The 17773-nt window shown below is 43.9% G+C and overlaps 1 protein-coding gene across 2 annotated transcripts; it reads left to right on the top strand.

Moving 5' to 3' along the window:
- The first annotated feature begins 770 nt into the window (after window positions 1-770).
- Window positions 771-17515, top strand: TNFRSF1A (TNF receptor superfamily member 1A). Of its 2 annotated transcripts, none has more exons than XM_027894121.1 (10): window positions 771-1044; window positions 11495-11696; window positions 11989-12117; window positions 12422-12568; window positions 14138-14219; window positions 14511-14578; window positions 14781-14903; window positions 15241-15279; window positions 16033-16188; window positions 16715-17515. In XM_027894121.1, exons 1-10 carry the CDS (start codon window positions 1006-1008, stop codon window positions 17014-17016), a joined length of 1287 nt encoding a protein of 428 aa, XP_027749922.1. In that variant the 5' UTR covers window positions 771-1005; the 3' UTR covers window positions 17017-17515. The 2 variants fall into 2 exon arrangements, with proteins under 2 accessions (XP_027749922.1, XP_027749923.1); XM_027894122.1 differs by lacking the exon at window positions 771-1044 and adding an exon at window positions 1863-2367.
- Window positions 17516-17773: the final 258 nt, after the last annotated feature.

Raw genomic sequence — 17773 nt, forward strand, 5'->3', positions numbered from 1 at the left:
CCTTCCCTCCTGGGACTTGCAGCTAGAAAGTCAGAGCTGTTCCAAGCTGAAGTGCAGAAAAGTGCCCTTTTGTTTTGTCCCGTGCACATGGCGTTGTTGGCTTCCACACAGTAGATAAGCAACTCTATAGTAGGCACAGTCTCTGGAGGTGTTTCGGTTTGTCCATAGGAAATCAGGCACTCCATGGAGTGAATTGTACCCATTTTGGGCTTATACACTTGAAATGGGCAAGTTCTTCCAAAACGATGCTTTGTACCTTGATTTAATGCCTTTGACTTAGTAGAGAGATACTTGGAGGAAACAAGGGGAGGTCTTAATGGGCAATAAACGAAGGGGAGTTCTTTATCATTTAGCCTCTTACTCCTAACTGTATTTTTGTTTTTCAAACATGCTAAGAGCATATATTAAATGAAGCAGAGCTCATGCAGAATGTTATGTAGGTTTCACTTGTATTTGCACTATCAGTATGGCTGGTTCATAGGAGCATACAAGAAAATGCGTGTTTTAAATTAAAAACTATGGGATTTTCATATGGACTCTAAAAACGCTGGTCATGGCTGAAAAATGCCGTTCTTTAAAATTAAGTCAGTAAAGATGCAAAAAGTCTTTCTTACAAGTACGTGGTTAAGTTTCACACTTAAAATTACGTATTTAGGATTAAACACTCCTATGCCCAGGAATTTTAAGATTGCAGTGAACCTCCTCTGACTCCTTTCCTGTGTGTTTTTTAGCAGTTTTAGCCATCCGTTGCTTTTCTTCAGCTTGACCTTCTCGTTTTTTAGGGGAAAGTGCCGACGGCAGCCTGTGCGCGGCGGAGGGCGGGCGGGGCGCGGCGCTGCTCCGGGCCACCTCCCGCTCGCCGCTCTCTTTCCTGCTGCCTCTGCCAGGAAGTTGGAGACGGGGTAGTCTCTCTCCGCGCTGCTCCGGTCGGGGCTGCGTAGGGCTGGGACGGCTTCCTCTGGAGGTGGGGGGCCCTGTCATGGGGATGTAGCGGGCCGCGGAGCCATGCGCGCCCCGGCGCTGCCCCGCACCTCTCTGGGGACGGTAAGTCACGGCGGGGACTTGGCCGCTCCCGGCAGAGCGGGACCGTGCGGCGGCGGGGCACCGCCTCGCCGGGCAACTCCTCCGCTCCCCCGGACCTGCGGGCGACTGCGGGTGAGCAGAGCGGTGCCCGCCGCCGAGCTTTGGGGCCCGGGCTCCCTTCGACCCTACTCGCCGCCGTAGGGCTCCGCATCGCTGCCGCTCTCCGGACAGCCCGCTTTCTGCTCGCCCTCTCCGGGGGGCTGCGGCTTCCATTTCGGCCGCCCCGCGCCGGGGCGGAGAGCGGGGGGACGGGGCTCGGTGAGTCGGCGGGGGGGCGAGGCGGGCGGTCGAGGCTGCTGCCGGAGCGGCGGTAACGGGTCGGGAAGCCGAGCCGCGCCATCAGCTGGGCGCCCGCGGGGTCACCGGGCAGCGGGACCGCGGCGAGCCCGGCGGGGCTCGCTGCCTCCCTCCCTCCGCTCCCCGCCCTCCGCTGGGCACAGACTTTGCCGGCGCCGTTTCCGGGACTTATCCCTGAGTCAGGGAAAAGGCGTCTGGGCTTACAGGAGCGGCGGCGGATTCCCTGGAGCCCGCGGCGCGGCCGTTAACGCGCGGGGCGGTCCGGGGCTCGCCGGGAGCACGGAGCTGGCCGGGCTGGGATCGCTGGGATCGCATCCGCTCCGCTCCCGCCGCCTCCGTGCAGGAGCCGGAGATTAACCGCCCCCGCCTTGCGGGCATTTAAAGGTTAGGCGTCCGTAGCTATGTCCCAAACCACGGGATTTGGATACAAACAAGTTCAGCTTTGCAGATAAATCTTCTTTAGCCTGCTTGCGCATCTTAGGGCAAGACATTTAAACTGCTAGTTGTAATTTTGTGGGTGAAAAAGTTGTAAAAGAAATCCGAGAGTTTTATGAACTACCTGACTGCTAGACATGAATGGCCATCCGGTATCAGCAGAGGTGTGATAAAGCTGTGACAGTAGGGGTGGCATCACTCAGCATCATGACATGGCTACAAATTCTGCTATAGAGGCTACAAGGTCAAACGTTTTATACCTTAATACCAGAGCATCCTAGTAATACACACTTCCACCTGGCTGAGCTGGACTTGTAATGCTGGGTTAGTGGTTACTTTGCTGTCAGAAAGTTGCAACTATTTCACTCAATGTTACCCTCCTCCAGAGGAGTGTGTTTGGTTTTGTTTTGGTTTGGTTTTTTCCACTTGGAAAGTTTGGAAACCAGGTAATAAGACGTCTAGCATGGGCAAGAGAACTCAACTAAAACTTAGGAGTTGGAGCACTCTACACTTTGGCTCTAACTGTGGATCACTTACCATCCTAGGACCTAGGTAGGGTACATAAACTGTTGACTTATGTAGATTTCGTAGTTAGTAAACCTGGAAAAGTGTATTTCTGGTTTATGAATAGTGGTGCACACATTTTGCTGTAACTCAGATACTATATGAGTTATTCATATTATTGACAATGAAATGCAAAAAAAAAAATTATTGGATTCCTCAAATTAATTGTTTTATCTTCAATTAAATAATATGCTGGAGCAAGTGTCCTTCAGTGAGATATCTTTTTGAGGAAATTTCCCCCCTCCTATTTGCTTGTCATTTCAAGTTCTCAATAACACTGTACTCCCTACAGATAATGTTTATCTTTTCCATAAAATCATATTATTTTTTCAGCGTTACAATTGTTACTCTGTTGCATGCCCTTCCATCTGCCATTTACTTTGCATATCATCCTCTGTTTGCCCTCATGGTGTTTCTTACACCCTTGATGCCGCCCTTCTAGTTTTCTGATTCTTATATGTTTTCTGTGACTCTTCAAAATTTTATGTAGCCTGTTTCCATGCATTTTCTCTCTTTGTCTGTCCTTGTACTCATTATCAGCTTGTCTGCGTTTTCCCCATGGACTTTTAACTGCTACAGTAGACAAAGTGACATCTGTCTTTGCTGAGGCCAGCGGGTTTTCTGTCTCATTAAGAAAAAAATTATAATGGGAGTTTCATTTCTTTAAAAAAGTTCAGTTTATGAAGGAAAAAGACAAAATAGCCACAAGGGTGCTTCTGGCATTGATTCCTTTTGAAAGTAAGGGGAGGAATTGCCATTTTGAAGTTAGAAGCTACATTACATAAAAATTGAAAACCAGGCCGCCAAGTGAATTGTAAGAATTGGACCACCATCCTGTTTCCAATAGTGCCCAACAGCAGGTGTCTGCCAAGTGTTTTGGAGCAGAAATAAAAAAATAAAAATACTCTCTCCAATTCCAGTGATTTGTGATGGTAGAAATTTCTGAGTTGAAATGGCATCTTCATATTTTGGACCCCTGAGTGTGTTGGTTTTTTTTCTTCTGCTGATAAGTGTGATGATTACTTTTGGAAGCTGGGCACGTTTCTGGCACCCCCAGCACTCTGTCATGGAGACCCACATCTCAGCTACACGTTGGCTAAAAAAGTACCTCCCTGTATTTGATTAGAGCCTATCTCCTGCTTGTTTTATATGATGCCTCTTCGTTCTTGTATTGGAGGAGACAGGGAACACTCATCCCATTTCACCTTCTCCATGGTATTCATGACTTTGGGCCCTCTAGAGTATCCTCCACTCGGTTTTGTCTTTTATAGACCAGTATTTTTAATCATTCTCTTTATAGCAGCCAGTCTGTACCACTGATTGTCATTGTTACCTTTCTCTGTATAACATCTAGGTTAATTTGTATTCTCAAGATTGGGGACCAGAACTACGGTCCAGGTTCAATCCTTATGAATTTTTATATTTGCATAAGAACAGTATCAGTTTTGTTCTCAAATTCCATCCTAATGATTGGTAGCATTTGATTCCATTTCAACCAGATTTTCATCTGTGGGTTTTTTTTTCCAACCAGATTAATTAAACCTTTTATGTACTGATTAATGTGATTTTAATTTCTGTTTTTGAGGACTGTCTGCTTCTAGCCAAACAAAATGTTCATATTCATGTCTCTGCTAATTTCAGTTATGTGGTAATTCATGTTCTTATAAGTAATCAGTGTTGTCAGTTTGGATGCTTTCCCCTTACTTTTTATCAAGTAATCCATTTTTTGCATTAGCAGTATTTTTGGGGGTAAAACCAATGTTGTCATTTTGCTCTTTCTTACCCATTTTCTTTAGTCATCACAAAGGGGCTTTCTTTATATTTAGGGCAGATGTCTTGTGTTTCTTTCATATTCTTATCATCATCCCTGGTTAATTGAGTGCTCCCTTTGGACACAGATTTTTCTGTTGCAGTCTTGGGAACCTGACAGTAGAAAGCACATCTCAAATCAATGTCACTACATTTCTCTGTTAAAACAAACAACAATGTATCTGTTCCAGTGATTAGAACTCAGCATTTGAGAATTGCATGACAGAAATTCATCTAGTGAGTCACTGACAAGGGGCATGAGCACATCTGCAGCACAGCGTGGGCAGGGGCCAAGGGCTTGTGCTCAGCTGAAAATCATTTTGGGATTGAAGGGGGAGAATCCTGCTGAGCCTTCCCACAGCTCTTGTTCTTTCAGTGCTCTGTACAGCAGAGCAGTGGAACTCAGCCCTGAACACAGGCAAGCAAAGTACTGGGGTGTTGTATGTCAGTGCACTGAGGACTCTGCCACAGTGTTCACCACTGTGTCCTCTGAGAAAAACTTCAAAAGAAGTTTTCTTATGATTGTGACCACCTACTGACTTTTCCTTTATTTTCTTTCTCTCTGCTAATATGAAGTAAAAACTTCTAACTTTATATACTGCATATATATATGTATGACATTTTATGATGTGAAGTCCATGATCTTTATAGATAATCACAATTTTCTTGGGTTTTAAGTTAAGATTTCTAAGGCCTTTCTTCATTGAATCAAAGCTATTGCCAGTCTCCTGATTTTAGACGAGGCTTAAAGTACAGCATTCCTCCATCTGAACTTCATGAAATGGGGGATTATTTATAATAGTAGTTCTTGTAGCCTTCTTTGACCTTTCCAGGTTTTAGTGAGCAATGAGAAAAGCTTCCTGTAAATGTTGCTTTATTGCACATTTCTCAGTGTGTAAAGCAGAAGTTCTGGTTTCCTGTGCATCTTTGTATAGCAAACTAAAACATACGCAAATCTCAAAGAGCTTTTGGAAATGGCTGAAGCAGTCCAAGAACATAAGGTTGATTCTGGACCCTGATTTCTTCCATAACTCATCAATCTGAGCAGGATCTCTGTTTTCCTCTGAACATCCAAGCTGAGTAATTTTGTATGAGTCATCAAAAAGGCTAACAGTTGACTAATATGTAAAATACTTGTGCATTGAGTATGTGGCATGCTGAGTTCCTTAGCCAAGAGAACTTTCTGTTAAGAAATACTGAGACATTCTAATGACTTATAATGCCTTTTATTTGCAGGTAGTTCATTAGTTTAACAAAGGAATTTGCAAAATGGAATTCTCTTTTGAAAGAAGCGGTTAAGTTATTCCAGTGGAATCTTTGTGCAACTTTGTCCTCCAGGATTAAGAATGACAAACTAAATCTATTTGCATGTATAAAATATTTATTTTATTGATGATGATAATGTTTAGACTAAAAGACTTCATTCACAATTATTTACTACACAATATAGATAGTTATAATTACTAGTATAGTGTGCCATTTTTTTAAGCAATATTGAAGGAACAATATTAAACCTAGCAAAATAATTATTAAGTCTAGACTGATGCTACTTATCCATACCAACAATCGTTGGCAAATCTCTTCTGCTCAACGTTGAGGGGTAACCTGGAGGGGCATCACCACTCCAGGGAGAAGTTTCCACAGACACTTCTAGAAGGGGCATCTTAGGCGTGCCTGCTGTTAAAATGTGGAACTAGGCTTTTATACTGTAAAGTGACTGACTGTCAGTCCTATGTTTCTAGGCTAGCCATGTCAGCTCAGCAGCTTTAGATAAGTTATCAGTACTATCAGTTCCATTATCAGGAACTTTACCACATCCTCACTGGTGCCAATTTCTGTCAGGAAACACCGTTCTTCACATCCCCAGAATATTTAACTTTGGGGTTGCTGAGTTGGGCTGGTCTCAGCATTCTTCAACACCAAAAGCAGCATGACACCCCCTTCTTCATCCACCACTGTTAACTTTAGCAAACAGGGTGAAGTTTGAGCTGTTCTACTCCCACATAGGCAGAGCATCCTGCTATACCTATTAGTTCATGTGAACAGCATGGGGTCATAACATGCTGTATGTGGGTTAGGAGATGTTTCTCACCTGTCTAATCCCCATCCTTCTCACTCAGTTTTTCCCTTATGTGACCAGCCCTGGCCCACCTCTAGGCATCCACTGAGTTTCTAGGAGAGGGAGTCTTGCTCCCGACACAACCCTCTCTTTTTCCCATCATGCTGTCATACTGTACCTGATTTTCTCCACCCTTCTCCCTGAAGGCAAGGAGCCTTGCAGGTAGCAGCAGAGCTACAGACCTGCATAGGCAGGTAGAGCATGTGACAGAGTCACGGCATCCATGCTGAGTAATTTGGTACTCCTGGTCTTGTGAGGTGATAATATAGTAGCCCTGATATGCTGCACTTTCCTGTGCTGTCCCTCTGTTTCAGATACTGTGCCTTATTTGTCCTTGGCCTGAGAACGCTGCCCTCAAATGTCCTTTATTATTTACACCACCTCTCTTTCTGGCATCTTGCTGTGTTTTTCACTTTTATCTTTGTTGTTCCTTTCTTTCTTTGCCTTACTCTGTGGAGATGTCACCTCACTTGCAGGTCTCTGAGCATGGCCTGGTGAGGCAGAAGGAGCAGCAAGGGTGAGAATTGTAGTAGTGGCAGTAATTCAAGAAAATTTGAGTTTAGAGATGGTGAAAGGGCTCCTAATTCCTGTTTTAGCTATCAAAACTTTGCATAGAAGAGCTTTTGGGCTTGTGCCTTGATTTTTTTTGATTGTAGCTGTTGATAAGTGCTGGCATGAGACATAAGAGGGAACTAAGGTTGCCTCACATGTGAGGAGAATGTGAGGGGAAAGTAGCTGTCACCCAGAAAAGTGGAATGTTTTAAGGAAGCAGCATTCTGGTTTTCATCTGACATATTTTGTTTATTCCTGCATCAGTTTCAGAAGTAAAACCTAGAGTTTCTTCTGACTCTGTTTTCCCTGGGGAGTCTCCACTCACTGAGATTGTGAATCAGTAGTGTGCATGATGTGGTTTTAATTATCATTCAGCTTAGGTAATACAGGTTGTCAGCTTTTCTATGCAGCTTTGGTTAGTGGGTACTTGTTTTCTCTCCTGGGAAGCTGAGTATCTTGTATGTCTAACAGTGGAAAATCATCTTATTTCACTTGCAGAAGACTTTGCCTTGACAAGCATTTATCAATGTTTTGAGGCTTCAGTGCTTGGTAAATGGAGCTACATTTGGCTGGCAGCTGGTCACCAGCAGTGTTCCTCGGGGCTCAGTTCTAGGGTCAGTTCTGTTCAATGTATTTATTCTAGATAAATTGGAGCACTGGGCAATGATTAATGGAATGAAATCTGACAAGTCCAAGTGCTGGATCCTGCACCTGGGGATGCAGTACTGCCAGGCACAAGTATAAATAGGGAGAGGAGTGGCTGAAGAGCACCCTGCAGAGCAGGCCCTGGGGTGCTGGTGGGCAGCAGCTCAGTGTGAGTCAGCAGTGTGTGCCTGGGCAGCCCAGAGGGCAAACCACGTCCTGGGGAGCATCAAACACGGCATCACCAGCCAGTCAGAGGGAGGGGAACATCCCACTGTGCTCAGCGTTGGTGTGGCCTCACAAGGAGTGCTGGGTGCAGTTCTGAGCCCCACCATTTCAGAGGGAAGTGGAGGTCCTGGAATGTGCCCAGAGGATGCCCAGAAATTCTTGACACTAGGTTCTCATCTCCATCAGATAGGCTTATGGGCACAAGTCAATTATGATATCTGGTAGCTGGAGCTACTTGCCTCAAAAGAGGGACCCTGAAGAGAGAAATCCCAGGGCCATGATACCCTTATGATCTGACCTCCCCATTCCTCACATGACAGTCTGGACAAAACATTATTAGGGTCTGGGGTCTTCTCTGTCTTCATTGTTTCGTTTCCAAGAGGTTGCCACATGGTCAGCGTCGCATCTTCTTAGGTTGGTTTCGATGGGGATTTTGGCCAGTTCTGTAGTTCATGTTGTAATATGGTTCTTACAGTTCATATACCACAATTTATGGGCTATTAATTATTTTTTTAACACTCTAGCTGTTAATTTTTAAGTCATGTTTAAGCTACATTTTTTTTTAATTCTAACTATTACTAACATTCAGGTTTTTATCTCCATGTTTCACTATGATCCATCTTTGACTTACACAATGCAGCCATATGGTTCAGATTGCAGTCTACAAGTTCAACTTGCAGCCTAACAATTCTAACCTATGTTAAACAAGCACTTAGCTACTTTCAAGTAATATACAATTTTCAACAGCAACAAAGCTGTGGAAGGGCTGGCAGACCCTGTGCCTCACAGGAGACATGTCCTGTGAGCAGCTACTGAGATGTCTGGGCTTGTCTAGTTTGCAAAGATGGAGGCTGAGGGGTGGTCTCATCATTCTCTACAGCTCCATGAGAAGGGGAAAGGGGAGAGGGAGGTGCTGATCTCTTCTACCTAGGATCCAGTGATAGCACACCTGGAAATAGTTCAAAGCTGAGCCAGGGGAGGTTCAGACTGGACACTAGGAAACATTTCTTTACTGAGAGGGTGGTCAGACACTGGAACAGCCTTCCTAGAGAGGTGGTTGATGCCCCAAAGCTGTCAGTGTTTAAGAGGCATTTGGACAATGACCTTAACAACATGCTTTAACTTTTGGTCAGCCCTGAAGGGATCAGGCAGTTGGACCGTATGATTGTTGTAGATCCTTTCCAACCGAAATAGAATAGACTGTTTTACTTTCACGTATTGCCTGAATTTTATGCAGTCTGTCACTGGTGTAAATCAGTAAAAATGGCTAGGGAAGTTACTTAAAATGGTGGTGGTTTTTTTCACCATGTGAATGTTTTTTCTGGATGGCCAAGCCATTGGTTTGTGAGTCACTTGTGGCCTGTGACTTGCTGTTCCTCAGATTATGATTAGTAATTGTGTGTTAACTCTGGTTTTATTACACATATAGACACACTTTCACCTAATCTGAAAAATTGAAAATATTTCTGTTTTCTTTTGGTTTTGAAGGTGTATCTGACCAATTTTCTCTGTGTTTTTGGCTTAATCTTTGACACTTCCATCTTCTTTCTGTTGCTGACTTGTGTGACTTACGGGCTGACTGTATATATTCTTATGTCAGGGAATCGATCATTGGCCAGAGAATGAGATTTTTTTATTCTTGATGTTGTCAGACTAGACCATCTGTGTGAATGATCTTTTACCCATTTTCCTGCAAGCAAGCAATCTTGTAAGACTGCCATCTGCTGAAACAATTTTTGTTTCTTATAGAGGAGTTGTTGAAGTGCTTACAGTTATCCTGTGGTCAGATAATTAAGTCTGAAATGATAGCTATTTAAATATGTGGTTCTCTTTTCCTGTTCGCCGTTTTAACATCTGGTCTACTGAATGTGTCCTTGTATGACAGAGCTCTCTGTAAAATGGTGTTTTAGCTTTGTCAGAGTTGCAAAGCCCCATGCTTCTTGAGGTTTTAAGTTGCTTTCATGTATGTACCTTTCTCCCCCAAAGCTTTAATTCTGAGAGAGAAACAGGACAGCGTGGGGCTGTCACAGCCATCTCATTTGTGTATCTTTTCTTGAGCTTGCAACCACAAAATTGGTATCAGCATTGTGGTTTACCCTTATTGGTTTACTTTGCTTTTGCTATAACTCTCCTAGCTGAAAAAGCAAAAAAGAAACAGAACTCTGAAGCTGTGCCTGTACTGCTGGGCATCTTGCCACTTTCAAAAAAAGGAAGCTGGGCAAACATTACAATTAAAGGGAAGGTAGCGTGGTAAAACTCTGTGTGAGACTATTTGCATGGGGTGGTGTTTTTTGCAAAAAAATTAGTTGATTCATACGATCTGATGCGTTGGCACAAGCTCTCTGCAATGCCCTCAGAAGCATCAACATACATGTGGCCAGATGGTGTGGCCAGGATCACTTGTGTGCAACGTGGATGACAAGGGATACTGGTTGTCAAGTCTTCATCGTGCTGCTAGAGTTCTCTATGGTATTACAAACTAGGTTTTGAGCAAATCTGTCATATCCTTCAGAAGTTATCAGCTGGGATGGGATGGGTCTTTGGTGTAGAAACTTGCTGAATCCAGGTTTCACAAATCTCGGGTCAAGTTGTTACCTGGATTTGTTTTGTTTGCTGGGGTTTTTTTAAATCTTTTTGTTGTTGTATGTTTCTTCCTTGTTTGAATGCATATTTGAAATACATACCTAGGGTCTGTTTTTCTTTTGGGCCAACAGGCAAAGGAATAGGGTTTGTGATATGCTGCAATCTCGTTACCATCCTCCTGGTGCAGGATCTTTTGGTGATGAGTCATCTATGCTGTGGTCTTACCAGAGTGTAGACCTTTTGGCCATGACATAAACATATTTCTCAATTTCACTGCTGGGAATAGTGTCTTGAAAAAAATGTCCAGGGAATGGCGTCCTTCATTATTGATACAGGCTGTTCTTCTAACCCTTTGTTATGTGTGTACATATTCATGCTCTCTTACAGCCATGTGGCAGTCATGCCAGCCTTAATATTTCTGTTAAGATTGGCATGACAACAGTAATTTTCAAATGGAAAAATAGAAATAAAATCTTAAAGGAATTTAAAAAAAAAAAGAAAATGCACCTTTTTGTGTCAGAATGTACAGGCTGATGTTATCAGCTGCAGTTTAAGAGGCATGTTTGATGTGGGGAGAAGTTGAAAACCTGAATTCCCATATTTCTAGGGCTACCTTTTTCAGGAGTAGTTTTGGAAGCTTTCCTGTACTTTTAAGGCAGTGAAATCCTCCTCTGCATTCTTATTCCAAACTTCCCATCTTGTTCATTTACTCAGTAGAACTGCAAGTACTGGATGCATTCTTCTCTGTGGAACTGTATTTATTCTTGATAAATCTACATGGATGGCCTTACTGCCTTCCTTAATAAAAACATTCCTTTGCTCTTGCATAATTTTCTCACAAGCTGCAGCATTTTCAAAGCATTCTATCTGTAAATTGCACATCATGAAAAGTATTTGTTTTATATACAACCAGTTTGTCATAGAGACCATTATATGGCACATTACTAACAGAGATGACAGGCATCCATTATTGTTGTTGTTGGTTTTTTTTTTGTTTTTGTAAATCATCTGCCCCCCATACATTTGTCAGTGGAGAGTGCTAATCTCCAAATTGTCAAGTAAATTGAACTCACTGTTATAGTAAAATTTGATTCTAAGTGCTGAAGTCAGGGGTGCAGTCTGCAAGGGGTGTGATGTTTTCTCACCTTGTTTCTCTCCCTCTCCCTCCATCTGCATTTACAGGTTATCCTAACATTTATCTGTGTGTTGACAAAAGAATCTGTAGAAATTACTCCGGTGCCATATACACTGCAAGTCCATCGTGTAGCTCTGGATGGAAGAGACCCCTCTAACCCCTTGAGGAGAGAAAAGAAGCAGGTTCATTGTCAACTGGACCAATACCTACATCCCAGAAAGACCCACTGCTGCATGAGGTGTCATGCAGGTACGTAAAATAAATACAGTAGTAGCAACCTTCACCTTGGGGGTATTTCCCTGTTCTGCACTCTCAAACTTTCTCTTTCCTACAGCTACATCAGTGCTCCCTTCCTTAGTACCTACCCCTTCTTATTCCTTATCTCTTGGGCTGTCCGTGTCATTCACACTGGTGAGAGGAAGCATGCTTGGTCCTCACACCATTAACTCTGGGGTTTCTTTGAGGAACCAGTGACTCTCGTCCTCTCTAAGACAATGCGTTTGCCTTCCTGTCAGAGCTCTGTTAGGTGATTTTCTTGCAGGTACCTACAAGGTAAGAGACTGTGATCGGCCTGACCAGGCACCTGTCTGTCTTCCGTGTGCTAATGGCACATTCACAGCAGTTGATAACATCATGTCTAAATGCTTCCAGTGTACACGTTGTCGTACAGGTGAGTTATTATCAACTCTGTAGGATCTGAGGGAAATGGTGGTGGATGGGGGCTGGAGGGGATGGCAAGGTGAGTGAGGAAGCTTGAAAAAGTAAGCAGTTGAATGGGTAAGATGGTGTATGGGAGGGGATTGGGGACAGCAGGAATAAGGGTTACCAAATTACTACAGTCTGAGAAACAGTTTGCAGGCCTTTTTGACCCTTTTATGTCAATTGGGGGATAACAATACCTATCATTGTAACAGTGCTCTCTGATGAAGGTGAGGGAAGAGGTTGGAATAATCCTTTCTCCTTTCTTTCCTCAGAACTCAAGCAGATAGTAGAGGCCCCCTGCACCCCAAAGCAAGATACTGTATGTGGATGTCTGAAGAATCAGTATCAGTTTGGTTCTGAACCTGATCTCTTCCAGTGTAGGAACTGCAGCTCATGTGACAATGGGATTATTGCCAGCTGTGAGTATGGCATGGTTATGGTTCCAGTATGGACATACTGTACTAGGGTAGACATTAACAACCCTTTGCTCATTTCTGACATGCTGCAGTGCCTTGCCCTGAAATTATTGTAGTTTCAGAGCGACTCTTGGGTTTGTCTGCTCCCTTTCCCCAGAAAGACTGCCATTTTTTTCCTGCCTTGCCATCAATCCCTGCTTTCTATCGCAGTTTCTTCCTTTTGTCCTTGAACATTTTCCTGGGTTTTGGGTGTTGTGAGGTGCTGTTTTCTAGTTAATTTTGGTGCCTCTGCCTTGCCTGTCCTGAAGCAAGGTCTTTGTGCTCTAGAGCAGGTTTCCCTCTTGCCTTCCTTTTTTTGTCTTTTTCCTCACGCTCATTGCATTTCCCTACCAGTGCTGGAAGCACTTTGAGTACAATGGATGAAAATACTGCTGGCCCCGGTGCTCAGCTGAACTCCTTATCAGTCAGTTGCTGAACCACCACAGTGTTCTGTGCAGTGTTTTAAAGAGCTGTTTAGGTAATGCTGAACTATACCCAGTGGAACTGGGGATTACCTTGGGATAATGCAGGTGTCTGGGAGAAGTACCTCTGTTAGCTGTCCTAAGGTGCCTCATCTTCAGTCAGGAATCAGAGATCTTAAACAAATACTGATTGCTGCCCTCCACTTTGTGCTGTAGTCTAATGTCCCTTAAGTGCCAGTTACCTTGTTGTCCTAAAGCTATCCCCTCTCCTTTGCAAATTCTGCTGCTTCTGATCCCTTTCCCATCTCTTACCCTGTCTAGTGTGAGGTTTGCTGTTTCACTGGTGAATGTGTTCCCTCTGGTGCTCAGTAATCTTGTCACAGTTTCCACACTTGTGCTTATCCACAATTGTCATCATTGTGTGCTACCCTTGAGCAGTTTCCTTCCCTCTTAGCTGGCGTAGAACTGTTTTAGTCCTGTCCCTTACTTGCCACAGAATGCTGCTTGTTCTAGTACCTTTTTCCCTCCTCTCATGTAGCTTGAAGTCCTTTGATAACTATTCTTGTCTGCTCCTCCTCACACCTGTTTTACTCAGTGTCCATCCTGTGACTTGCTTAGAAGCAATAGCACTTGCATTTCTTACCCCTTCCACTCACAGAATATCAGATCACAAGAGTAGATATGTGTCCCACGGCTTGAAGTGATTTCTCCCTGCCCTAGACTGACTTCCTCACCAGTCCCAGCTGCTCAGGGACCACTTCTCCCTCATCTTCGCCTGACTAATATGGTTTCCCCTTCCTGTCATGCTTGAACTTGAGTAACTTTTCCTGCTTTTGCACATTAGACCAATTTCAGCTGCACTGTAATTTGAGTCCCTTTCCAAGCCTCTACAGAGGTGTCTCACCTACAAGAAAAGTGGTACTCTTACTTTTTATTTACATTTATCCTCCTCTAATCCTGTCTTGCAAGTAGACTGAATCCTTTTTCTCTTCTTCAGTAGCAGTTTTCCAGGCTTAAAGAGGGATAATCTCATCCATCTTGGAGAGGATTTTTCTCCTTCTGTTTTCTTCTCTGTCCAGATTATGGCAACAGTTTCTTCTTTTCTCTACAGGTTCAAAGGACAGGGACACAATTTGCAGGTGTAAGCCTCAGTTCTTCCTGTCACGTAGTAACATTTGCAAGCCTTGCAACAGGTGAGCTTTTTTACTCTGGATGTCCCACCACTGAGTAGGAGAGACAGCAGTTATAAACTCCAAGGAGGGAGGAAATTTTTCTTAAGGTTCTTTCATCTAGACATAATTTTACAACGTTCTGCCTTTCTGGGGCAATTAGGTCTTCCCCTCTGCCACCCCCAGTCTCCTCTGTGTAGGCATCAACCCAATAAAAAGCCAAAGTCACTTGCCACACTGCAAGTTAATTAGGATGGTTGAAAATGGCTAGTGTATCATTTCATGCACACTCACATCTCTGGTTTGCTCTTTCAGCTGCACTGGAGAAGAATGCTTGCAGTGTCATAGCCCAGTGACTACCCCACCAACTTCATCCGAGCTGAGTGAGTTTCAGGGAACTGAGGGGCAGTGGAATCTTTTTAGTGTGGGCTGTTGTTCTGTTAATGCCTTTTGAAAAGTGTTATTTTTTCCACTCTCTCAAACCATAACATATAATTATGTATATCTTCACTTACTGTTCTTCTTCTAGCACTTACCTCCTCCTTTCTTAGTCACTCACACATTTGCTCTCTTCCTTTTATCTAGGCGGGACCCTTGTCCTTGGCATTCTTGTTGCAATATTTGGAGTTATCTCTATCCTCTACATTGTAAATAAAGTTGGGAAGCTGGTCCAGGAAAATAGGATAGTGTCGTCTTTCTACTCCTGTGGTGAGTACAGCAGCATATGCAGTGATATTGATTGGGATAGACATCATTTTCTGTGTGTTTCTATATGTGCACACATGTGAGCGGGCAAGTGGAATCCCTTTACTCCACTTTTCTGCAAGGCCAGAGAACTCAATAGCTAAGGCTATTGTTAAGGTTCTTGCAACTCTTCATCCACGCCCACAGCTGTGAGTGGAAGTGTGTGTGAGCTCATTGCTGGGATATGTGCATTTCGCTATAAGCCCTTTTCGAGAGCAGGACTGTGATAACTGGCTTCCTGTTTTCTCTGGGATGAGAGGAAGTAAAAATAATTTCTACTTTCTTTTTCTTTCCTTTGAAGTTTCTTTGCCACAGACAACCAAGGAGCCAGTACCAGAGGTGAGCAAGATGATGGGTATAAGACCTTACCTTCCACTTTCAACTATGTTAGCCTGGGATGAAGGGTAATATTTTTCCCCATGGGCTGTTTTCAGGCCTTGTATTTTCAAATGAGCTGAGTAATAGGGCTGTTTAATTCAGAAGTAATTTTCTGTAAGAAGTTTAGCTATTAACATTATACTTCCCTTCTTATAGAGGATGCTTCTCAAACTCCTGGTTTTTGCCTTTTTCTTTCTGGATGCATTTTGTTCAGATAACTGGCCCTTAATCCTCTTTTCTCTCTGTGTACCCCAAGCTTGGAGGATTTAACTAATTTTACTTCACTTCAGATGAACTACTCCACTAGCCTTTCAGTGCTGCTTCACAGCATTCTCTCAGGTCCAATGTAGAAATAAGAGAGTCCAAGCAGTATTTGAGATGGGGTTTCCACAGCCTTACAGAGAAGGCTGATGGGAAAGGTGGAATGTGGAGTTTTAGAATGGTGGTGATTTTGGGTCTCAGCCTTACTTGATTTGTAAAGAAATGTTTTTTTTTCCAGACTACTGTTTTTTGGTGCCAAAAAAGACTTAAACTCTTAGGGTTCTGCTGGAAAGAAACGTGATGTTTTCTGCTCAAACACAGCATATAGGAAGAACTAAAATCTCAGCACCTGCTCCCCCAAATTTGTCTTGGATAAATTTTAGTATGTAAAGATATTGATTACTTGCAGGAGTATTGTGCTGCTGTGGGTGATTCTGAAATAAGCAATGTATCTTTCAGGTAAAAAGAAATGAAGTTTCCATCCTTCTTCCTGAGTCCCAGAAGGAAATAGAATTGCCAGTGAATGCAGCACCATCTGCACCTCTGCCACAAAGTTCCCATGAGTTACCAGACTGTGTCAGACCTGCGAGGAAGACACAGCTTCCAGACAGTAAGTGGAACTCCCCCATCCTTCCCTCCTTCCCCAGGCAAATGAGAACCTGATTATGCAGATGCAGCTAGGAGTACATTGGACAGATCTTACCCAGTATACGTGACCTGTACTTCATGCATGGCACAGTACAAAGGCAAAAGCGTGCCCAGAGCCTGTGAATGTGTAGATGCTAAATATCTGTGCAAGGCCTTTCTGTTGTCCTTTTTCCCTACCAGCAAAATAGATTGTGTTGACATGCTGTCAGTTTTAATGCCTCTGGGGTAGTGACCCAGAACAATTTTTTTTCCTGCAATGTATTACAACAAGGCCCTAAGCATGTGAGCTTACCTCTGCTCATAACCATTACATTCTGAGGGATAAGAGCAAGCCTGGACATCACACGAGTCTGTGTGATTACTCTGGAGAAGACCTGAACAGGAGGGGGCAACGCAAGATCCCAAGGCACCATCCAGCCCTGGATTAGTCGCGTTCTCCTTGAGGCTGCATAATCTTGTTTCTCACAGTTTTTCTTCTCTTCTCACAGACCCTGCTATTCTCTACACTGTGGTGGATCACGTACCGCCATCTCGGTGGAAAGAGTTTGTGCGGCGTCTGGGTCTGAGTGACTATGACCTAGAGCGAATTGAGCTGGACCATCGGCGTTTACGAGATGCCCAGTACGAAATGCTTAGACTGTGGAAACTGCAGATGGGCCGTGCTGCAACTGTGGAGCACATCAGCTCTGTTCTCAACCAGATGGAGCTCAGTGGCTGCAGTGATGCTATTCAAGAGGCTTTGCTAAACCAGAACTCTCCTCAGCCTTGCAGCCTCCACAACCATCTTTAATCTATTTCTGCTTTGTTGCCTGTGCTATGACTGTTAAGAGTGGATGAAAACTATCTTCCTTTCCTCATATCTCCCCATCTTCCTAACACTTGTCAGCTGGGTTTGTTGGAGATAGCAGCAGATTATGCTGGGAGGAATGCTGAGGTTTTCTTCTCAACCACCATGTAGTTCAACACCTTTAAGCCACAACAGACCCCTGCAACAACTCCTTTTTCAAGGAGGGAAAGCACCTCATAAAGGAAGAGCTGTGTGGACTCTGACCAAGAAGAAAACAGGAGCTCCGAGTGACTTGATAGATCAGCTGCTCTATGGACAAGTTGTTGCTGAAACAGGTGCTCCACACACCATGTGGTGGGTAAACTTGTAGGGTGATTTGGTTAGGCTGACTGTTCAGATGCTAAAGCACTTACTCACTTCTTGCAGATCTATTTTTCTGCGAGATCAACCTGTTGAAGTGGCTCACATTGCAGCCGTTTGATTCCCACTCGGTAAGTGGTGGGAGGATGTGCCTATTTCTGGGAGCAGGAGAGGATTGCCCCCTCTCGGTATCAACGAGTAATTATCGCTGTGGCAAAAGACTTTGAGTTTCAGAAGTGGTGGCTCTCTCTCTGAGAAACGGGAGGATGGTATCCTTTACACACCATTTCCCTCAGGCTCCAGGGGAGTAAGGGTTCTGAGCCAGCGAGTCGGATGAGAGAGTTGGTGCTTTTTTTCCGAGTTTTTTTTCCTATACCTAGAAACCATGTAAGTTAGCATT

Source organism: Empidonax traillii, unplaced genomic scaffold (genome assembly GCF_003031625.1).
Source record: "Empidonax traillii isolate 1590-97213 ecotype Southwest subspecies unplaced genomic scaffold, ASM303162v1 scaffold418:size511083, whole genome shotgun sequence".
NCBI lineage: Eukaryota > Metazoa > Chordata > Aves > Passeriformes > Tyrannidae > Empidonax > Empidonax traillii.